Source organism: Mycteria americana, chromosome 2 (genome assembly GCF_035582795.1).
Source record: "Mycteria americana isolate JAX WOST 10 ecotype Jacksonville Zoo and Gardens chromosome 2, USCA_MyAme_1.0, whole genome shotgun sequence".
NCBI lineage: Eukaryota > Metazoa > Chordata > Aves > Ciconiiformes > Ciconiidae > Mycteria > Mycteria americana.
The window spans coordinates 138,573,992-138,589,789 of NC_134366.1; the positions used below are offsets into that span (position 1 = coordinate 138,573,992).

The window sequence follows — 15,798 nt, forward strand, 5'->3', positions numbered from 1 at the left end:
TTTTACTCACAATTTAACTTTTATCAAATGTAATACTCATGATGATAATCAGATTATAAAAATATAAATCCTAGGGATTAATAAAATAAGAAATGACAGCACAAAACAATTCATCGTCTCTGGGTGTAAACGATCAAAATATGATTACTTTTCAGATGCAATGCAATGGGAATTTTTTTCACCATCTTCAGCTACTAGGAAATTATGAGAAACGCAAAGCTAATGAACTGGAAGAATTATCTGCTTGGCTTGCTGACCAAACATGGCCTTGTATTTTATTTTATGGTGTCATTTTTTAAGTGAATAATTAAGTTATACGAACAGTGCTTTTGGCATACAGAGACCCTAACTGGGGGAGATTAGCACCAGGAAACAACTTGAAAAGCATGAAAAAGTGGGAAAATTAACAGAGAAAATTCCACACTTAAATTTACAGGTAATATTTTCAGACATCCTTTCATAATGAAAATTAAGAGAATGTAGTCAAAAGATTAATCTTTCTTCAAACACACTTTTTTTCAACTGCTTCCTCTTCATTTTCTTTTCAGCACTGCTCCCATTTACTACTGAAAAATATTCCAACTCATGCAATTCAAAATATTTCAACATTTCTCCTTTATCTGTCCATTTTGCATCACTTATACAGTCCATATATATATATATATATATATATATATATATATATATATATAATTTCTCTAATTTAAGTGGCAAACTTTTTGGAGAAGACATGGCATTATTTAAAAGTCTTAATAATGAACAAAGTTCATATATTACATATGAGTTAATAACTTGTGATCAAACTGTGGTTCTGGATACCTGAGAAGGAGCTAACTTCAGGGAAGAGGCAGCCTCCATTTCACTTCATCTTTCCGTCCTCACCTTTTACAGAATTTAGGCCAATTAAAAAGCCCCAAACAAAACAGAAATTAACGATGTCCTGCACTACTTAAAACACAACTCCGTTGCAGGAAAAGACAGCTATGTTATAACTACAAAGGCTCTGGCATTTTTCCACGTCTAGTGTTAAGTATAACTGTTAACACTAAAACCAGCAAAACCAGACACAATCATGCCCATATTAATGCTCGAGAGGTGAAAATGGTGCAACCACCCAAAGCATTGGCAGCATTCACTGTGATACAGAACTTCCAATTCTTCCAACACATTAAATGGCAACGAGAACATTTATAAGTAGTACTGTAACATGTATACATTGCACGAGTGTAAAATATTATAAGCATTAAACTGATATACATTTGGTGAGTATTTTATGTAGGGCTTTGTTTCCACGAGGCGTATAAAATATGGGCCTGTAAAATCTCTCCGTGTTTTGATGCGACAGTAAGACTCACCTGTTCTGACTACCGAAAGTTGCCTGATCTATAGGCAAGATGCTGTCTGGCCATGGTGCAGTCTGATTTGGAGGCGCCTGCTGTTGACTATACTGAGGTCCTCCTATGTTCATCTCCAATTCGGATGGCCCTAATCAAGGAAAAATGACCACATAACTTCTGTGAAAAGAATGTACTTTCATGTTAATTCTTTCCATTGAATTATCTATGTTACAGTAAAAGCAAACAAAAACATTAAGACTTCAGTAACATTACACTTAAAAGCATCGTGATTTTTTTGTTAAAAATTGCTTTTAAAATTTGAGAAAATAACATGAGAACTCGAAAGTGGTTCAAAACCACAAAACAGCAGATATGACACCACAGATGCAAAAAATTAGTAAGATAAGCATAAAAAAGGGATAGCATATAGAGTCATTATAATAATGTACTTGCTTTAAAAGTGACCAAGAACAATGACAATGTTCCCAGCATTTCCTCATAAAAAACCCCACAGTCTCTAATAAACAAAAGCAACTTCATATCCTCTTTCTTTGGCCGCACCACTGTGGCACTACAGAGGAGCAAGAATTGTTCATATCAATATATGCGTTAAAAGTTAGTGTTTTACACACCTTCCTTCCCACTTCCACAGGCAACTTCCATTGTGGAATAGGGTCCTCATCAAATCTATAATTGAAGTGAGTCTTTTTTTTTTCTTTTTCATTTTTTCTGGTTCATCTTTGACAATCCAGCATATGCCAAAAAGCACAACTCCACGCGTGCCCTGACTTACCCATATTCATGACCTGAGATGGAAGCATCTGCCTTGGGCCAGGCTGGTTGCTGGGTCTCAAGGGGATGCTGGCCGTGGGGTTGCGGATCATGCCTGCTTGCACCGGCCTGTTCATGGCACTAGCTGTGGGTGCGCAGGTCACCCTCACAGCAGGAGCCTGGCTGCCCCAATCTCCGGATGTCATGGCAGGCCGAGGGGCATTGCCACCGATCATTCCTGCACAAAAGCCAAACAGATTTAGGTGCTGGCACATGATTCAGAACAGCTTTAGCATTACAACTGCCTGATGAGCTACATTTTTAGCAACAAAAATGCAGTAGTTTCACTCAAAGCACATTGTACCACAACTGCCCGTCCAGATGTGCAAAGCTACAGAATGATGCCTTATGCTGCTTAGTCAAGGGACTGGAGATTATTATACATTTTACATGAGGAAGATCCTTTTATCATTTCCGAAACGCTGTTCAGAGTAAGTGTTCCCACATGTAGTCTGCAACAGGTGCTGAGGGTGTGTGGATAGCCCTAACTTCCTTCCTCAGGAAATGAATCACGTTTGCTGATGTGTGTGTCAGTGCTTTACTTTCCAAGTGCTAAGTGAGAACGAAGACTTGACTAACAACATGTTATCGCCACACACGGTTACAAATTAGGATTAAATTTAAATTCGCATTCTGCAAACATCTTCTGGCAAGCCCTCTCATTCAGAACCTAGAGCCTTCTTAGCTTCAAGGCTCACCCAGATAATTTCAAACCAATATACGGTGCAGGGAAATTACTCACAGGAACTTTCCGATAGATGCTGAAGTTCATTACCGTTATTTTAGGGGAAGTCCTCCTACATCTACTGTAAACAACTGATACAGTTTATTTACACTTGGAATATATAGAGTACTACACTCTGACAGTAGCCAAAAAAACCCAACCAAACCCCAACACAAAAACCCCCCAAACCCAAAGACATGCATTCGTAGTATTTATACATTTCAATTTTATACAGTCAAGAGAGCAGATAAAACACTGATTTCAGATTGGACTACTGGTCTCTCTAGTTGCATTTTGCAGTATCCTTAAGTGAATACTAAAAGCCACACAAATAATTATTACTTGTCAGTTCAATTATTTGGTGATATATAACCAAGCAGAAAAACCCTCTGAAGAGGGTCATTGCCTCAGCTGCTCTACAAAATTTGCTTCAGTGTTACATCCTCAGGTTTGTTCTATTTGTGTGCGTATTCTATCAGCTGAAATATGTGGTGTGCTAGAGCAAATGGCAGGAACACAGATAATACTCTCTTAACTTGTATACATAAGATGAGTAACATCCTCTAATATGTATACAGAACATGAAAGTAATAGGACACTTGAAAGACTACAAGTTGACCTCTAAACTGCTTAAATAGGATATTTCAGTGTCTGGCAGCATGTCTTTTGTAATACTGATGCAAACTAAATATAAAATTTTGACAGTGAATATAGCCAGCTGAAAGGACTTACAATACCCATTTATTTACTCAGAGCTTTTAGCAGTTGTTGCACACTTGGACAGTCTCAGACTATGTACGAGTTGAAATAAGTCAATCAGCCAGGCTTTTCTTGTGAAACTCCCCACAGGATCTTTGTACAGTACTAGGGCAACATGAAGAAATCAGTGCACCACCGATCAGGCATAATCCATGACAAGAGGTAATACCACTGCAACATCTGACGGTTTCAAAAAAGTTTATGTTTCAGAAAATGATGAAAATATCGGCATTTTTTAAATTTAAAATGAGAACTAAGGCTAATAAATAAAGGATAACTGAAGGCAAAACCAAGGTCTGTAGAGATACACATCATAAGGGCAACAGTACTGCCCACAATTTTGTTTTGAAAGAACTATGTCTCCAGAGAAGTGGTTCATTTATTTGCTTTTTTGAGGCAGAAAGATTGGATCTTTACCTGTCTAAGCCTCAGCTGAATCTGGAACATTTATGTGAACAGACTCTAACTGCCAATAAAATATGTTCATCTAGAAGTTTTCAGGTAGGTGAAAAGCAGTGCATAAAGAGCAGGACTAAAAATATGCAGAAACAGAAGTTAAAAATAAATATGCCAATACATAACAGCCCATGAAACACGATTTTTTCAGACTTTTTGGAAAATACTTATAATAACTTGTACTTGTAATAACCCCAACATTAAGTTACACACGCTATAGTCTGTTACTCAAGGATGTTTAAAAAACATGGAAAGTCATCTTACCTGTGCTACTGTTGCCTAAAGTTCCTTGACTTCCTATCATCCCTTCATTCCTGCCCATCAGTCCCGGCTGAGGTATCACTGAATAGGGGCTACTCGTTCTTATGGGTGGGAAAGTTCCTGCACCTGTTGGGTTCTGCAGTGTGATGTCAAGTGGTAAATTCTGGTTTGGTAATAACCTGCCCAGTTGCCCTGCTCGTGGGTTATTAAAAGCTAGACAGGAGGAGCAAAGAAAAAAGCAAAGTTACAAGAATGGAAACTTTACTTGTTAAAAAAAAAAAAAAAAAAAAAAAAAAAAGAACCCAAACACACTTTAAGCTCTTGGGCTGAGCTATTTAATGCTGCATAATTTACCCACTCCATATCTGTCTGAGAAACATCCCTTCGTGACATTTTTATGTAAATTTCAAAATGGAACATTCTCACATGAAAACAGATATGACTTATATTTTTAAAACTTTGAATGATGCAATTTAACTTACAGAAGAGCCACTACAGCAAAATATACCTCTATGTGATGTGCATAGTACTGCCGATTAATATTCTACCTAGTAGGACTGTAATTGCATGCAGATGTCATCTTGAGGCAGATTGTTAGGTATTATCTCAGTTTTGAAAGTTTTCCAGCATAAGCTGTGCCCCTGAAGAAGTTACCAAAATTAAGGACAGACTGAGTCTATATCGGATCCTGTAGCCCCATTTCTACATCTCCCTCCTAATTTTTTTTATGTTTTTTGTCATTAATAAAAATAAATACTTCCATGATTCAGCAACAACAAATAAGCGGTCCAGAAGCAGAGCTGTGACACCATAATATTCTGGGGTAAACAGAACCATGCCTGATCGTTACTGTCACCTTTATATAACTATTTTCTTCTGTTGAGGTGTTTTGTGCTCTGAAAATCAGCCTCTGCAGAGAAAACTGCAGACTGTCTCAGAAAAGTGAGCTTCAGACCTTGACCAGCAAGCATCTGGCTCAGCTGGTGTTTGGGCGACGTTCCAATGCCTGAAAGCATGCCCTATGTGCACAACTAGTTCTCAAACATGAATCAGCCGCTGACCTTGTGCCTGTGATTCCATTTCCAATGATACCAGCAAAGTACATACAAATAAATTAACCATTTTTGTGAACTTATTATTTGCAATACTTCCTGATAGCTTCCCCTAGGAGAGTCTCTGATATAACAGCATCCTTAAAGTGCCTTCTGCATTTTTATATTCACCATATTACAAAGAAGTTAAAGAACTTCCTTCTTATTTTAGATCACAGTAGTGATACTTTTGAATTTGAGAACTTAGATGAGGTTTATTAAGCTTGTTAAAAAGTACAGTAACGTCTTATTACAAAGGTCTCTGACTTTTCTTCTTATTTTATAAAACCGGACTGTATGAACTTATTGAATTTATTTTTTTTTTTTTTTATATAAGTCCTCTGCCAGGTGAATTTGCTTATATGTGTGTATAGGAAATACATCACATCACATACACCTAATTCCTAACCATGAGATCAAAATTTTGTCTTGACTGTCTGTTCAAACAAAACTTACTTATGAGAAAAAAATGACCTTCCCAAGCTTAGGGGCATCATAAAATCTAAGGATTGAACCAAAACCGAACTTCAGTGACAGTTTCACAACAGTTTGCCCCAGAAGTCTGAAAAAATCACATAGATGAGTAAGTTGTTATATGGGTAGCTTTGCCAGCACCCACTGATCCTACAAAAAGGAAAGCTGGAAATGCAGTACAAAATAACAACACAGTTGATGAGACGTGATGGTGCTCAGATCACATATTCTACTCTTGGTCAGGATGGGACTGAAGGAGGCTCCCTGTCCCCCACACAACAAACTCTAGCAATTTGGCAAACCTAGCAGCTTTCAAGTCTTGTATTTTTTTTTTTAAACAGATAAAAATATTTTAAGTATTTTCATGTAAAACCTGTAAAATGAAAGCTGGTTATTCCTTCAGAAAAAATTTTTTAAAATCCTAAACCTCTTTTGGAATTGTGTATGATCTGGAATTCATTCTACATTGCTTTTCCGTGAGCATATGAGAAGCCACTCACTAGTTCTGTGCACCTGTTTTCTGTGTGCTCTTCTACTGAAAACAAGGCAGAAGTTCCCTAGGGGAATCAGGCACAGATACAAGGCTGAGCTGGGGGAAAAAGTTTCAGGGTTTTAATTTACATGGGAAACAGGATGCTGCTTTTACAGAACTGCTGCTAACCACCAAGACACTCTCATTTACAATCATACTGTTACTGTATTGCCGGTAGCTTTGAAAGCAGATTTAAAGCCAGGTTAACTCTGGAAAGCCAAAAGGCTACAGTGGAAGAAACCAGCAGACCTTGCTTCAGAAAGAATATGCTAAAGATTTCAGATGCATGGAGACTTCCTTCTGACTCATGTGCTGCTGCTCTTAGTACCCCCCTACTTACAAAACCGAGTACATTAAATCCAAGCATCTTTCTCTGAGCAACATTAATAACAAGTGATAGTTTATGGATCTGTAGTGGTTTAACATTTCTAAGTAATAATTTGAGTTCATCTGAAAGTGGCACAGTGTTATTTTAATATAATCAGAATGGCTAAAAATATTATCTACGCCCTATATTTTATAAAAAACCCACCAGCTTAAGGGGTAAATAGATGCAGCCATACTAGCCAACAGGAGAAAAAAACTGAAGTGGTGGCTTTTTATGCTATTTTCTTCAACATTCGTAGCTGATAAGACTCCGGTCTTGCTCGCTTTCCATTATTCTATGGCGGTAGACCAACACCTCGACACTGATTTGTAAGTTAATTAATAAAGTTAAGGAACAGCATCAGCTGGAAGTGACTCAATTAAAAGCCACAATTTCAAATTAAACTTGGGCATTCCTCTTAATCATAGGTCTTTCTATTAATCTTGTGGTTTTAGAAGAAGGCTCTGCTTCACACTTAGAAAAGCCTCTCTCGTGCCTTTTACCAAAAGGGCTGCTGGCAAGGAGCGCCCTGCATCAGCACAAGATCACACAATTGTTTAGCTTGGGAAAGACCTTTAAGATCATCGAGTCCAACCATAAACCTAACACTACCAAGACCACCACTACACCATGTCCCTAAGCACCTCATCCAAACGTCTTTTAAATACCTCCAGGGATGGCGACTCAACCGCTTCCCTGGGCAGCCTGTTCCAATGCTTGACAACCCTTTCAGTGAAGTAAAATTTCCTAATATCCAGCCTAAACCTTCCCTGGCACAACTTGAGGCTGTTTCCTCTTGTCCTGTCAGCTGCTACTTGGGAGAAGAGACCGACCCCCACCTTGCTATAACCTCCTTTCAGGTAGCTGTAGAGAGCGATAAGATGCATGCGCGCTCCACGCCACAGCCCCCGCCACAGCAGCAGCCCCTCTAACAACAGCAGGGGACGTTCCGTTTCTTTTGAGGATGCCCCTTAAAACTCCTCGGAGGGCACGGATCCCCAGGCTGCTGCGTGACTGAGACACAACCGCCACGTAAGGCGACTGAGACGCAACCGGCACGTAAGGCGACCGAGACACAACCTCCACGTAAGGCGACCGAGACACGACCTCCGGTTTGGGAGCGGGACGACCGCAGATGGCGCTGTGTCACCGCGCAAAGCGGAGGAGGCGGCGGCGGTGCCGGTTCCTCCCGGCCGGCCCCGGGGCACCGCGGCCGCCGCTCCGGGGCTTTGCGGGCTTTGCCTACGCGCGGGTGGAAGGCGGACTCACTGCTCTGTGAAATCCTCATTGCTGGTTTCTGCGTGGCCACAGCCGCGCCGGGGCTGCTGTCACTGGTGAGCTGCATGAGGTCATTGATGATGGCTTGCTTGTCGACCGAGCCCGCTGGCGCGCCTGGGCGGCTATCTGGGAAAAGCTGCGGTAACTGGCTGTTCTGCAGGTCATCCAGAATCTCCTCCAAGTTGTCCAATTCACTGCCTGGCTGCAATAAAAAAAAACACACAAACCCACAGTACACGTCGCTGCTCGCCTGCTGTCGGCGTCCTGCTCGCGCCAAGCCAGGCAGCCCGCCACTGCTACGCCTGCACCGGCTTCGGATGCTTCCTGCAAGAAGCCCGATGTGGAGGAAGCTCACAAAGCTGTTGAAAGGGGACTCTGCAGGCTTCCCTGGGCTCGTCTGCCTTGCATTTGGGGAGCCCGCTGTGGCACTGGCACCCCCTCAAAACCCCGGCATCGGGATGCGCAAACAGCCATACCAGCTGTACCTCGGGCAAAGGGGCGATTCTCCCTGTGCGCTCTGGGACGGGTGTAGACAGCAGGGATAACTTGGCAGGGGAAGAGATCCAACAGTGATGAAAATGGGGGTTTATGTAGGTATAACCAATATTCCTTTCAGTACAGTCATATTTCTAGTCTCTTTATGACTTGATTAAAAGCATACGACGGAAAAGTTGCTTCATGGCTAAAACAATTCCCCATACGCATTTTCTTTGTTATATTCAAAACCTTAACACTGAATAACTCTATATAAGTTAACTGGCAAGAAATACGCATTTCAATGAAGTTCTATAAATTAAAACCTGTCAGCTAGTTACTAGGTCTAGGAATTTATTTTGCTCACAGCTTCCCAAATCAGTGAAAATAACTTCTCTAGAGTAAGAAAAAAAAAAAAGACATCGTTACATTCAATTCCATAGAAACTTACCATGAAATGAAGATGGGGAAAAAAGTTAAGTTCATCCTATACTAACATAAATACTGACCTGCATGTTTTTCTTAAAAATGTTGATTTTCACCAGTATTTTTTTTTGGTCTGTCTATAAACCCTCAGAATTAAGATCTTTTTCTGACTGAAATTTGGAAATTATTACATGTATATTCTCCACTCCCAAACCTTTAAATAGGGTAAAACTCTTTTGGGTAATCATTACCAACAGGCAGTCCAGTCTCAGTTACCACCAAGTTGCACAGGAAACCTTTCATGACAGTATTTATAACAAAAAACTACTCAAAATCAGTGCCTTCATTAGGAAATGTGCAATGACGGAAGAGAGGCAGAGAGTGAGCAGCCAGCCATGAAGGATGGGGAACTGAGAAACACCACCACAAACATGCACACAACTGAAATACAATTCTTCCTGTTCTTTTTTGTCCTACCGTCGCATTGTGAACTTGTTACTTACTGAGAGCAAGCTTATGCCGCAGACCACAGGATAACGTAGAAATACCTGAGATGGCTTTAAACTACCTGCCGAGGCTCTCACAGCCTAGCTAGGAAGCACTGCACGTTAGTCCGACCTAAACTCCTGCTGCCACAGCTAACCTGCTCCTGGGAAGCCCAGCTATTTTATTCAAAGGTAGCTAAGATGCCTCAAGGTTACATCTCTACATACCCTTTTTGGATGATTGGCTGTAGATAAACACGGTATTACTCTTTACTCCTTCCACATCACCTCCGAGTCTTACAGACTGGAACATATGGTGCAGAAGAGGAAAGAGTTTACTCGGTTAAAAGGCAGCATGTGGGTGACCTGGAGGCTGGTGTTACTGGCAAAATGGTAGGAAATCACAGAATCAGAGGACTGGAAGAAATTTAAAGCCTCAAGGCAAAATCAGTGTATGCCATTCCCTAAAGAAGTTCATACAGCCTCTTGTTAAAGACATCCAGTGACAGAAAATCCACAGCTTCCCGGGGGAATTGGTTTCAGCACTCTGCCATCCTTACTATTTGAGTTTTCTTCCTCAGTGTCAATGCAAAATCTCCCTCACTGAAATTTAGGCCCTTCCTTCCTGTCATATTTTGAATCTGGAGAACAAAATTGTATTCCCCTTTCTTTTTCTAACCTTTTCTGTATTTGAAAACGTGCATTTTTGGGTTTTAAGCTGAAGTTAATCAACAATCTCAGCTTGTTGAACTTTCTTCAGCATATAATCTGTTTTCTAGACTTCTCATTACTCTTGTTGCTCCTGTGGACTGTCTTCAGTTGATCCACACTTTTGCTGAAGTACCGTGTCCAGAACAGGACTTAAGACAAAGCCTTACAACTGCTGAGTATAGCAGAAAATTTACTCTACACATAGTACGCTCTGATGGCATATTCCAGAAAAGCCTGTGATTTTTTTAATTACATGACATTACTGACTCTCACTCATCCTGTGCTCACTATGATCCCTAGACACAGCTCTGAAAAAGTCCTATCTAGCCAGTTGTCCCCTCGTTTTTTTTTTTTTTTAAAGTCTGTGATGTTATTCTTGACTAATTATAATAATTAGCATTTGTTCATCTTGAATGTTCTCTTAAGATTTTCCCTCCATATCTCCTGGTTGCAGCTGAATGTGAATTCTGTCCTCCAGTGTATTTGCAGACATTCAAGTGTCACACGCAGCTTTACCAAGCATACGCTCTATTCTCTCATTGGGTCATTTAGGTTAACTAAAACACTGAGCAGCTCTAGATGCTGCACGAGCTCCTGTAGCACCTCCATTTTGACAGTGAATCCTTAAATAACTACTTTGTGTGTAAGGATTTCCAAACAGCTTCCTACCCATTCGCAGCAGTTTCGTCTTGACCATGCATCTCTAATCTGCTTACGAGAATGCCATGCGTAAGACTGCCAAAGAGCCTTACTTAAAACAAGACACATGGCATACGCTCCTTCCCTTATGCCAAAAAGCCCACTGCCCTCTTGCAGAAGGCAAACAGGTTGGTCCGACATTACCTGCTCTTGACAAATCCCCCTGCTGACTCGCTGCCTTCCAGGCACTTTACAAGCAGTTGGGTGGACACAGCACACCAACAGAAAACACAGAGCCAGGAGGAATCAAATGTGATTATAGGAAGCCTAAATCATTGTGCGGACAGGTGATAAGCAGAAAAGTTGCTCCGAGAGACAGTTGTGAGCAATGTTTATAGGAGCTGCCTTTTGAGCACTGGGAGATCTGGTACAAGAAGACTGCAAGAGCCAGTAGAGGAGACTTGATGTAGAGTATCATAAATTATAGAAGGATGATTCAGTACTTTTTGGGAGAATTAAGACATATGGCCTTCATTAAACATATTTGAGCCAACAGTGAAGGGAAGTTTTATATGTTGCAGGGTTTTTTTTGTTTGGTTTTGTGCAGGACTTTGTGTCTTTTTTGCTTTTTGTTGTTGTTGTTGTTTTTAACATTCTGGCTACTGCAATTCTTTGTTTCAACATCAGATGTAAAAAAATAACCAAACCCAAAACAAAGCCAGAGAAGAACATATTGATCCAAATGTGTCAGAAAACTGCACTCCCCAAGATGCTTTTAATTCCTCTCAGGAAGTGGCAAAGAAAGGCCAAATACAACAGATGTATTATAACACCACAAATACATAACCTTCCTTTGTTTTTGCTTAACATAATCAATATCAAACATTTTATCTTTATTTTTTGATGAGATGAGGGTTCTCAACTGCTGCAAAAGCTCCAAAATAGATTTAGAATTAACACCAAGCTATGATGTTTGCCTAAGTCCTTCCAGACTCACCCTCAATGGCACCATATGCGCAGAAACTAGCATTAAAATATTTACTTGGTTAGTTTCATGGGATTTTTCTTGAATTTATATTCTATATTTATTTTGTTAATGGTCTAAATTGAACTTTATGTAAATAGAAGGCACACCCTAACCTCTGTGTAAAGCAATTATTTGTCATGAATTAAAAAAAAAAAAAAAAGCCTGATAAAGTGCTAAGCATCACAAGAAAGTTCTCCTGCACATATTTTCACTATCTGGAAGCAACACAATTATAACAATCTCCACAGAACTGGGACACTAAGTACCAGAAAATATAAGACAAATTGTGCTTAGAAATATTTTTGCATTTGAAAAAGTACCTACTTTCAAAGTACTTATCACCATCATGTAGAGAAAGGTAGATTAAAGTGTTAATTGCTTACTGAAAGGCAGTTACACCTCAAGGTGAGGTTTGGCGTACAAAAGTTTCTATGTCAAAGTCTAGCTTCCATGGATTGTAAAGGACTGGATAAGATCCTAAACTCCCTGGAGATCTCTTTTGCACCACGGGCAATGCCCGTGGCTTGCACTGAGACCCTGTATTCTAGACTTCATACATGTATACGTTTCCTTTATGACGACGTATGACAGAGGCATCTGGGCTTTCTTCCTTTCAAGCCCGATGTCTTTTGGTGGGGACACAACTTGAAACTATACCTGCCTTATATAAACCCCAAGTTAGCTCATTAGCGACTTCTGTAGCATGGGCAAAACATTTGACCACAGAAGGTAAACAAAACCAAATCCCTGCTCCAAACTGGCCATAAATTAAAGGATTATAAAAAGAAGGAAAAAAGTAAATCTGAAGTGGAATCAATATAGTCTTTTTCTCCCTGGTAACTGCATTGAACAAACAATTGGCTAGAAATCCCATTATATTATCAGGCTAATCTACTACTAACTTCTGGAAACAGAACTCTAATTGAAAGCCATTCAGCAAATGGAATCCCCATTCTAAGTTTTTGATAGAATTTCAAGAAGAAACCAATGTCCTTCATGAATTTAATGGATTCTGGACATCAAGAAATAGGTTTTTGGAAGATGAGGGGCATGTGTAAAGAAAATATTTTATATTTTAGAAGATACTGGTTTCCACATAAAGCAAGAGGACAGCAGAGTTGACAAAGTGCGTGAGGAACACCAGAACAGTTTCTGAGTTTTAGGACAAAAAGGTACATGCTTAAGATGATTTCTGGAACGGCACTGGTGGAGACTGTGGCATTGCAAAGTCCCTGTCAGACAAACAGGCTGTCTGTATTGTCTGCTGGCTAAAAAAGAGGAGAGTACACTTATGGAGAGAAGGCTTTTACTCTGCACTAGGCCAAGTTCTTTCTCAGAGAATAAGCCACTTCAAATTTCTACATCTTAGTTTCTCAGTCTGTAATATGAACATAATAATCCACACCCAATTTTATGGAAGAGTTTGGCAGTGCAAAACAATATGGCTAAACAAAATGTTTCTTCAGCAAGGCAATACCTGACCACTGTTCAGCACACAACGTTTCTCTGACATCCCCCTGCACTTTCACTCGCCTTCCCCCGAGCTGTTAGCCGGTCCTTGTCAGATTTGACCATCTGCCGACCACTACACGGGCTGCTCCCGACCAGCAGCAGCGTGTGCTGGCTGCAGCCAGAAGCATGACGAGGGTTTTTTTGAGAGACAGCACAAGCAGTGGGGCACAGGGAAGGAGGGTGCGGGATGAAGTCCCACCATGGCAGCTCCACAGTTGCTGGTGGACCAGCAGGGACACGTAGGCTTACTGCTGAGGGATGCCCTATAAAACACATCTGTAGCAAATCAGGACTCGTGTTTCCACTGCCTTCCCTTTTCAATAGTGGGGAACGATATGAGCACTCGTGGTGCTTGATGGCAACAGTCCTACGACTGTTGGTGCTGTAGGAAAAGCTCCGCTGAGCCTCCCCAGCAGGTCTCTCTTTCATCCTCTCCCACACAGCTGCCTTAACTGGAATAGCAATCAGCCTAATACAGCTTGATAACCATCATCCCACCAAGGAAGGGAAAAAGCTATGGCGGCACTGGAAATATTCTCTGCCATTTGAGAAAGGCTTCCTGTCAGTTGCTGCTCTCTGCAGAAGTGTATGTTTAAACACACTACCTAGAAGACTGCTATTTTTAGTACAGTGGTGCACTTCAAAGCATTTCCTGCTCAGAAAGTCACACCAAAAGTAAAAGGAGAAAACGTAATGGCTCTGCTGCCTCCCAACACCCCGATCCCCCTTGCAGAGGCCATCCCACTGCCGCTCCGCTGCAGTTTCCAGAGAAACTGCACACTCCAGTGACTAATTACTTAAAAATACAACATTCCTCGGGGAGGAGAAGTTTTAAATAAACCTGCAAAATAGGTAACACAAGCACACGGCTAATTTTTACATACGGGAGGAAGAAGGGGCGGGGGGGAAGGACGCAGGAGGATGGAAGAATTTAGCACAAGAATCTGTGTTCTAGTCTTGTACTAAATAGTTCCAGCTTTGATCTAAATTTAGGCAATGAGCACTTCCTGTGGGAGACGGTCTTCCAAAGCTGAAGAGTTTTTGATGCTAAATATTTTCAGTGATTTTATAATTGGGGTAAAGTGGTTATTTGTTTAAAGGCCTGGCCTTCAGCTAGATAAACGCTTACATTATTTTATATTCCCCACCATTTCCTCTCCTACTCCACGTTGGACTTGTCCTGTTTATTCAGCTCCAGGTTTCACTGCATTTTAAGTAGGTTTTAAAACTCTATTTACAACCAATGGGAGCAACAAAAGCCCTTCTGTCATTATCCAGCAGCCTTCCATCACAGCTGCGGGACTGGCTTCCCCTTGCCTAGGTGCTGAGGAAGCCCCAGCACTTCAGCCCTTACCACTTTATCACGACTCCTGCACTGCTTCGTGGTTTTCTGAACAGCCCCAACTCCTGGACCTTCCCGTACCTCCGCTTCCCTCTCTCGTGGGAGACGATCTCCGTCTTCAAATTTTAAGAAAAGGCAATACATCCATAGGCCATACTCCAACCCCCTCAAATCCCTCCCCTGACCTCTGAAACACAAAGCCTAAAAATAAAAAATGAACAGACTAGTCACTTACAAAGTTCATAATATTGGGGACCTGATTTTCAAATGCTTGAGGTTGGCAATGCTCTTAGACACCGAAGTCTTCTTTCTTTGAAGTCAGTCTTACATGTTTACATTTAGGTTGAGAGGCAACTTGCCTATCTTTAGTCGTTAAAAAGTAAGGCAGCTAGTTTAAACTAGCCATCTAGGCTACCACTAGTCAAGGGGAACATCACTAGAGAGCAGCTTACCTTCCCTATTTTAGACACACGTTAGGATAAGATAAGAAAAATCCTGGAGTATTTTTCTATTTTTCTGTCAATGATAAAAGGAGCTCGTAGGACTACCTTGGACTGGACAGCTAACTTCTGGAGGGGACAAAAGCTGCTCTTTGTGAATGGGTTCACAAGCTAAGCTGTTTCTTGTCTACTCCACAGAGATCATGCAAAAGGAAATTTTAATTCTTTTAGAAATTTAATTCTTGGGGAGTAACCCATCTGAAGGCCATGATTTTGATCTACTTAGACAGACATAATTTTTTTGGTGATTACCAAATTCTACGTTCTTGTCCAGTATCAAATACTGAGGACTGAAGGATCTCTGCCTTCAATCCAGTATTGACTTCAATGAGTAGGATCTGGATTAGGAATTGTAATCTATTAGATATTTTTACAATAGTTTATTCTTGCCAGTTTAGCTGTGAATTGCTTGATATCTGTGTTTTTCTAGCTTAACAAAGCATAAGTTCTCACGGAGAATCTAAGCCCTCCCTCTACAGGCACTGCAAAATAGTAGCTATATTCAGAACTAAACTAACATCCAGCCTTGAGGATTAATCCCTGTAGAAATTAGTGTAATTTGGCTCAGTTTC

General features: G+C 40.7%; 1 protein-coding gene across 6 annotated transcripts in view; it reads right to left on the minus strand.

Annotated features, from left to right (window-relative positions):
• NCOA2 (nuclear receptor coactivator 2) overlaps positions 1-15,798 on the minus strand; it is a 197,534-nt gene that overhangs the window by 24,285 nt on the left and 157,451 nt on the right. For all 6 annotated transcript variants that reach the window (XM_075494787.1, XM_075494790.1, XM_075494786.1 and 3 more), the window contains 4 exons: positions 8,102-8,312; positions 4,372-4,581; positions 2,131-2,346; positions 1,356-1,485 (listed from right to left, as the gene is read on the minus strand). In XM_075494787.1, the coding sequence (XP_075350902.1) occupies positions 1,356-1,485; positions 2,131-2,346; positions 4,372-4,581; positions 8,102-8,312 (767 nt within the window). The remainder of the gene's footprint in view (positions 1-1,355; positions 1,486-2,130; positions 2,347-4,371; positions 4,582-8,101; positions 8,313-15,798) is intronic.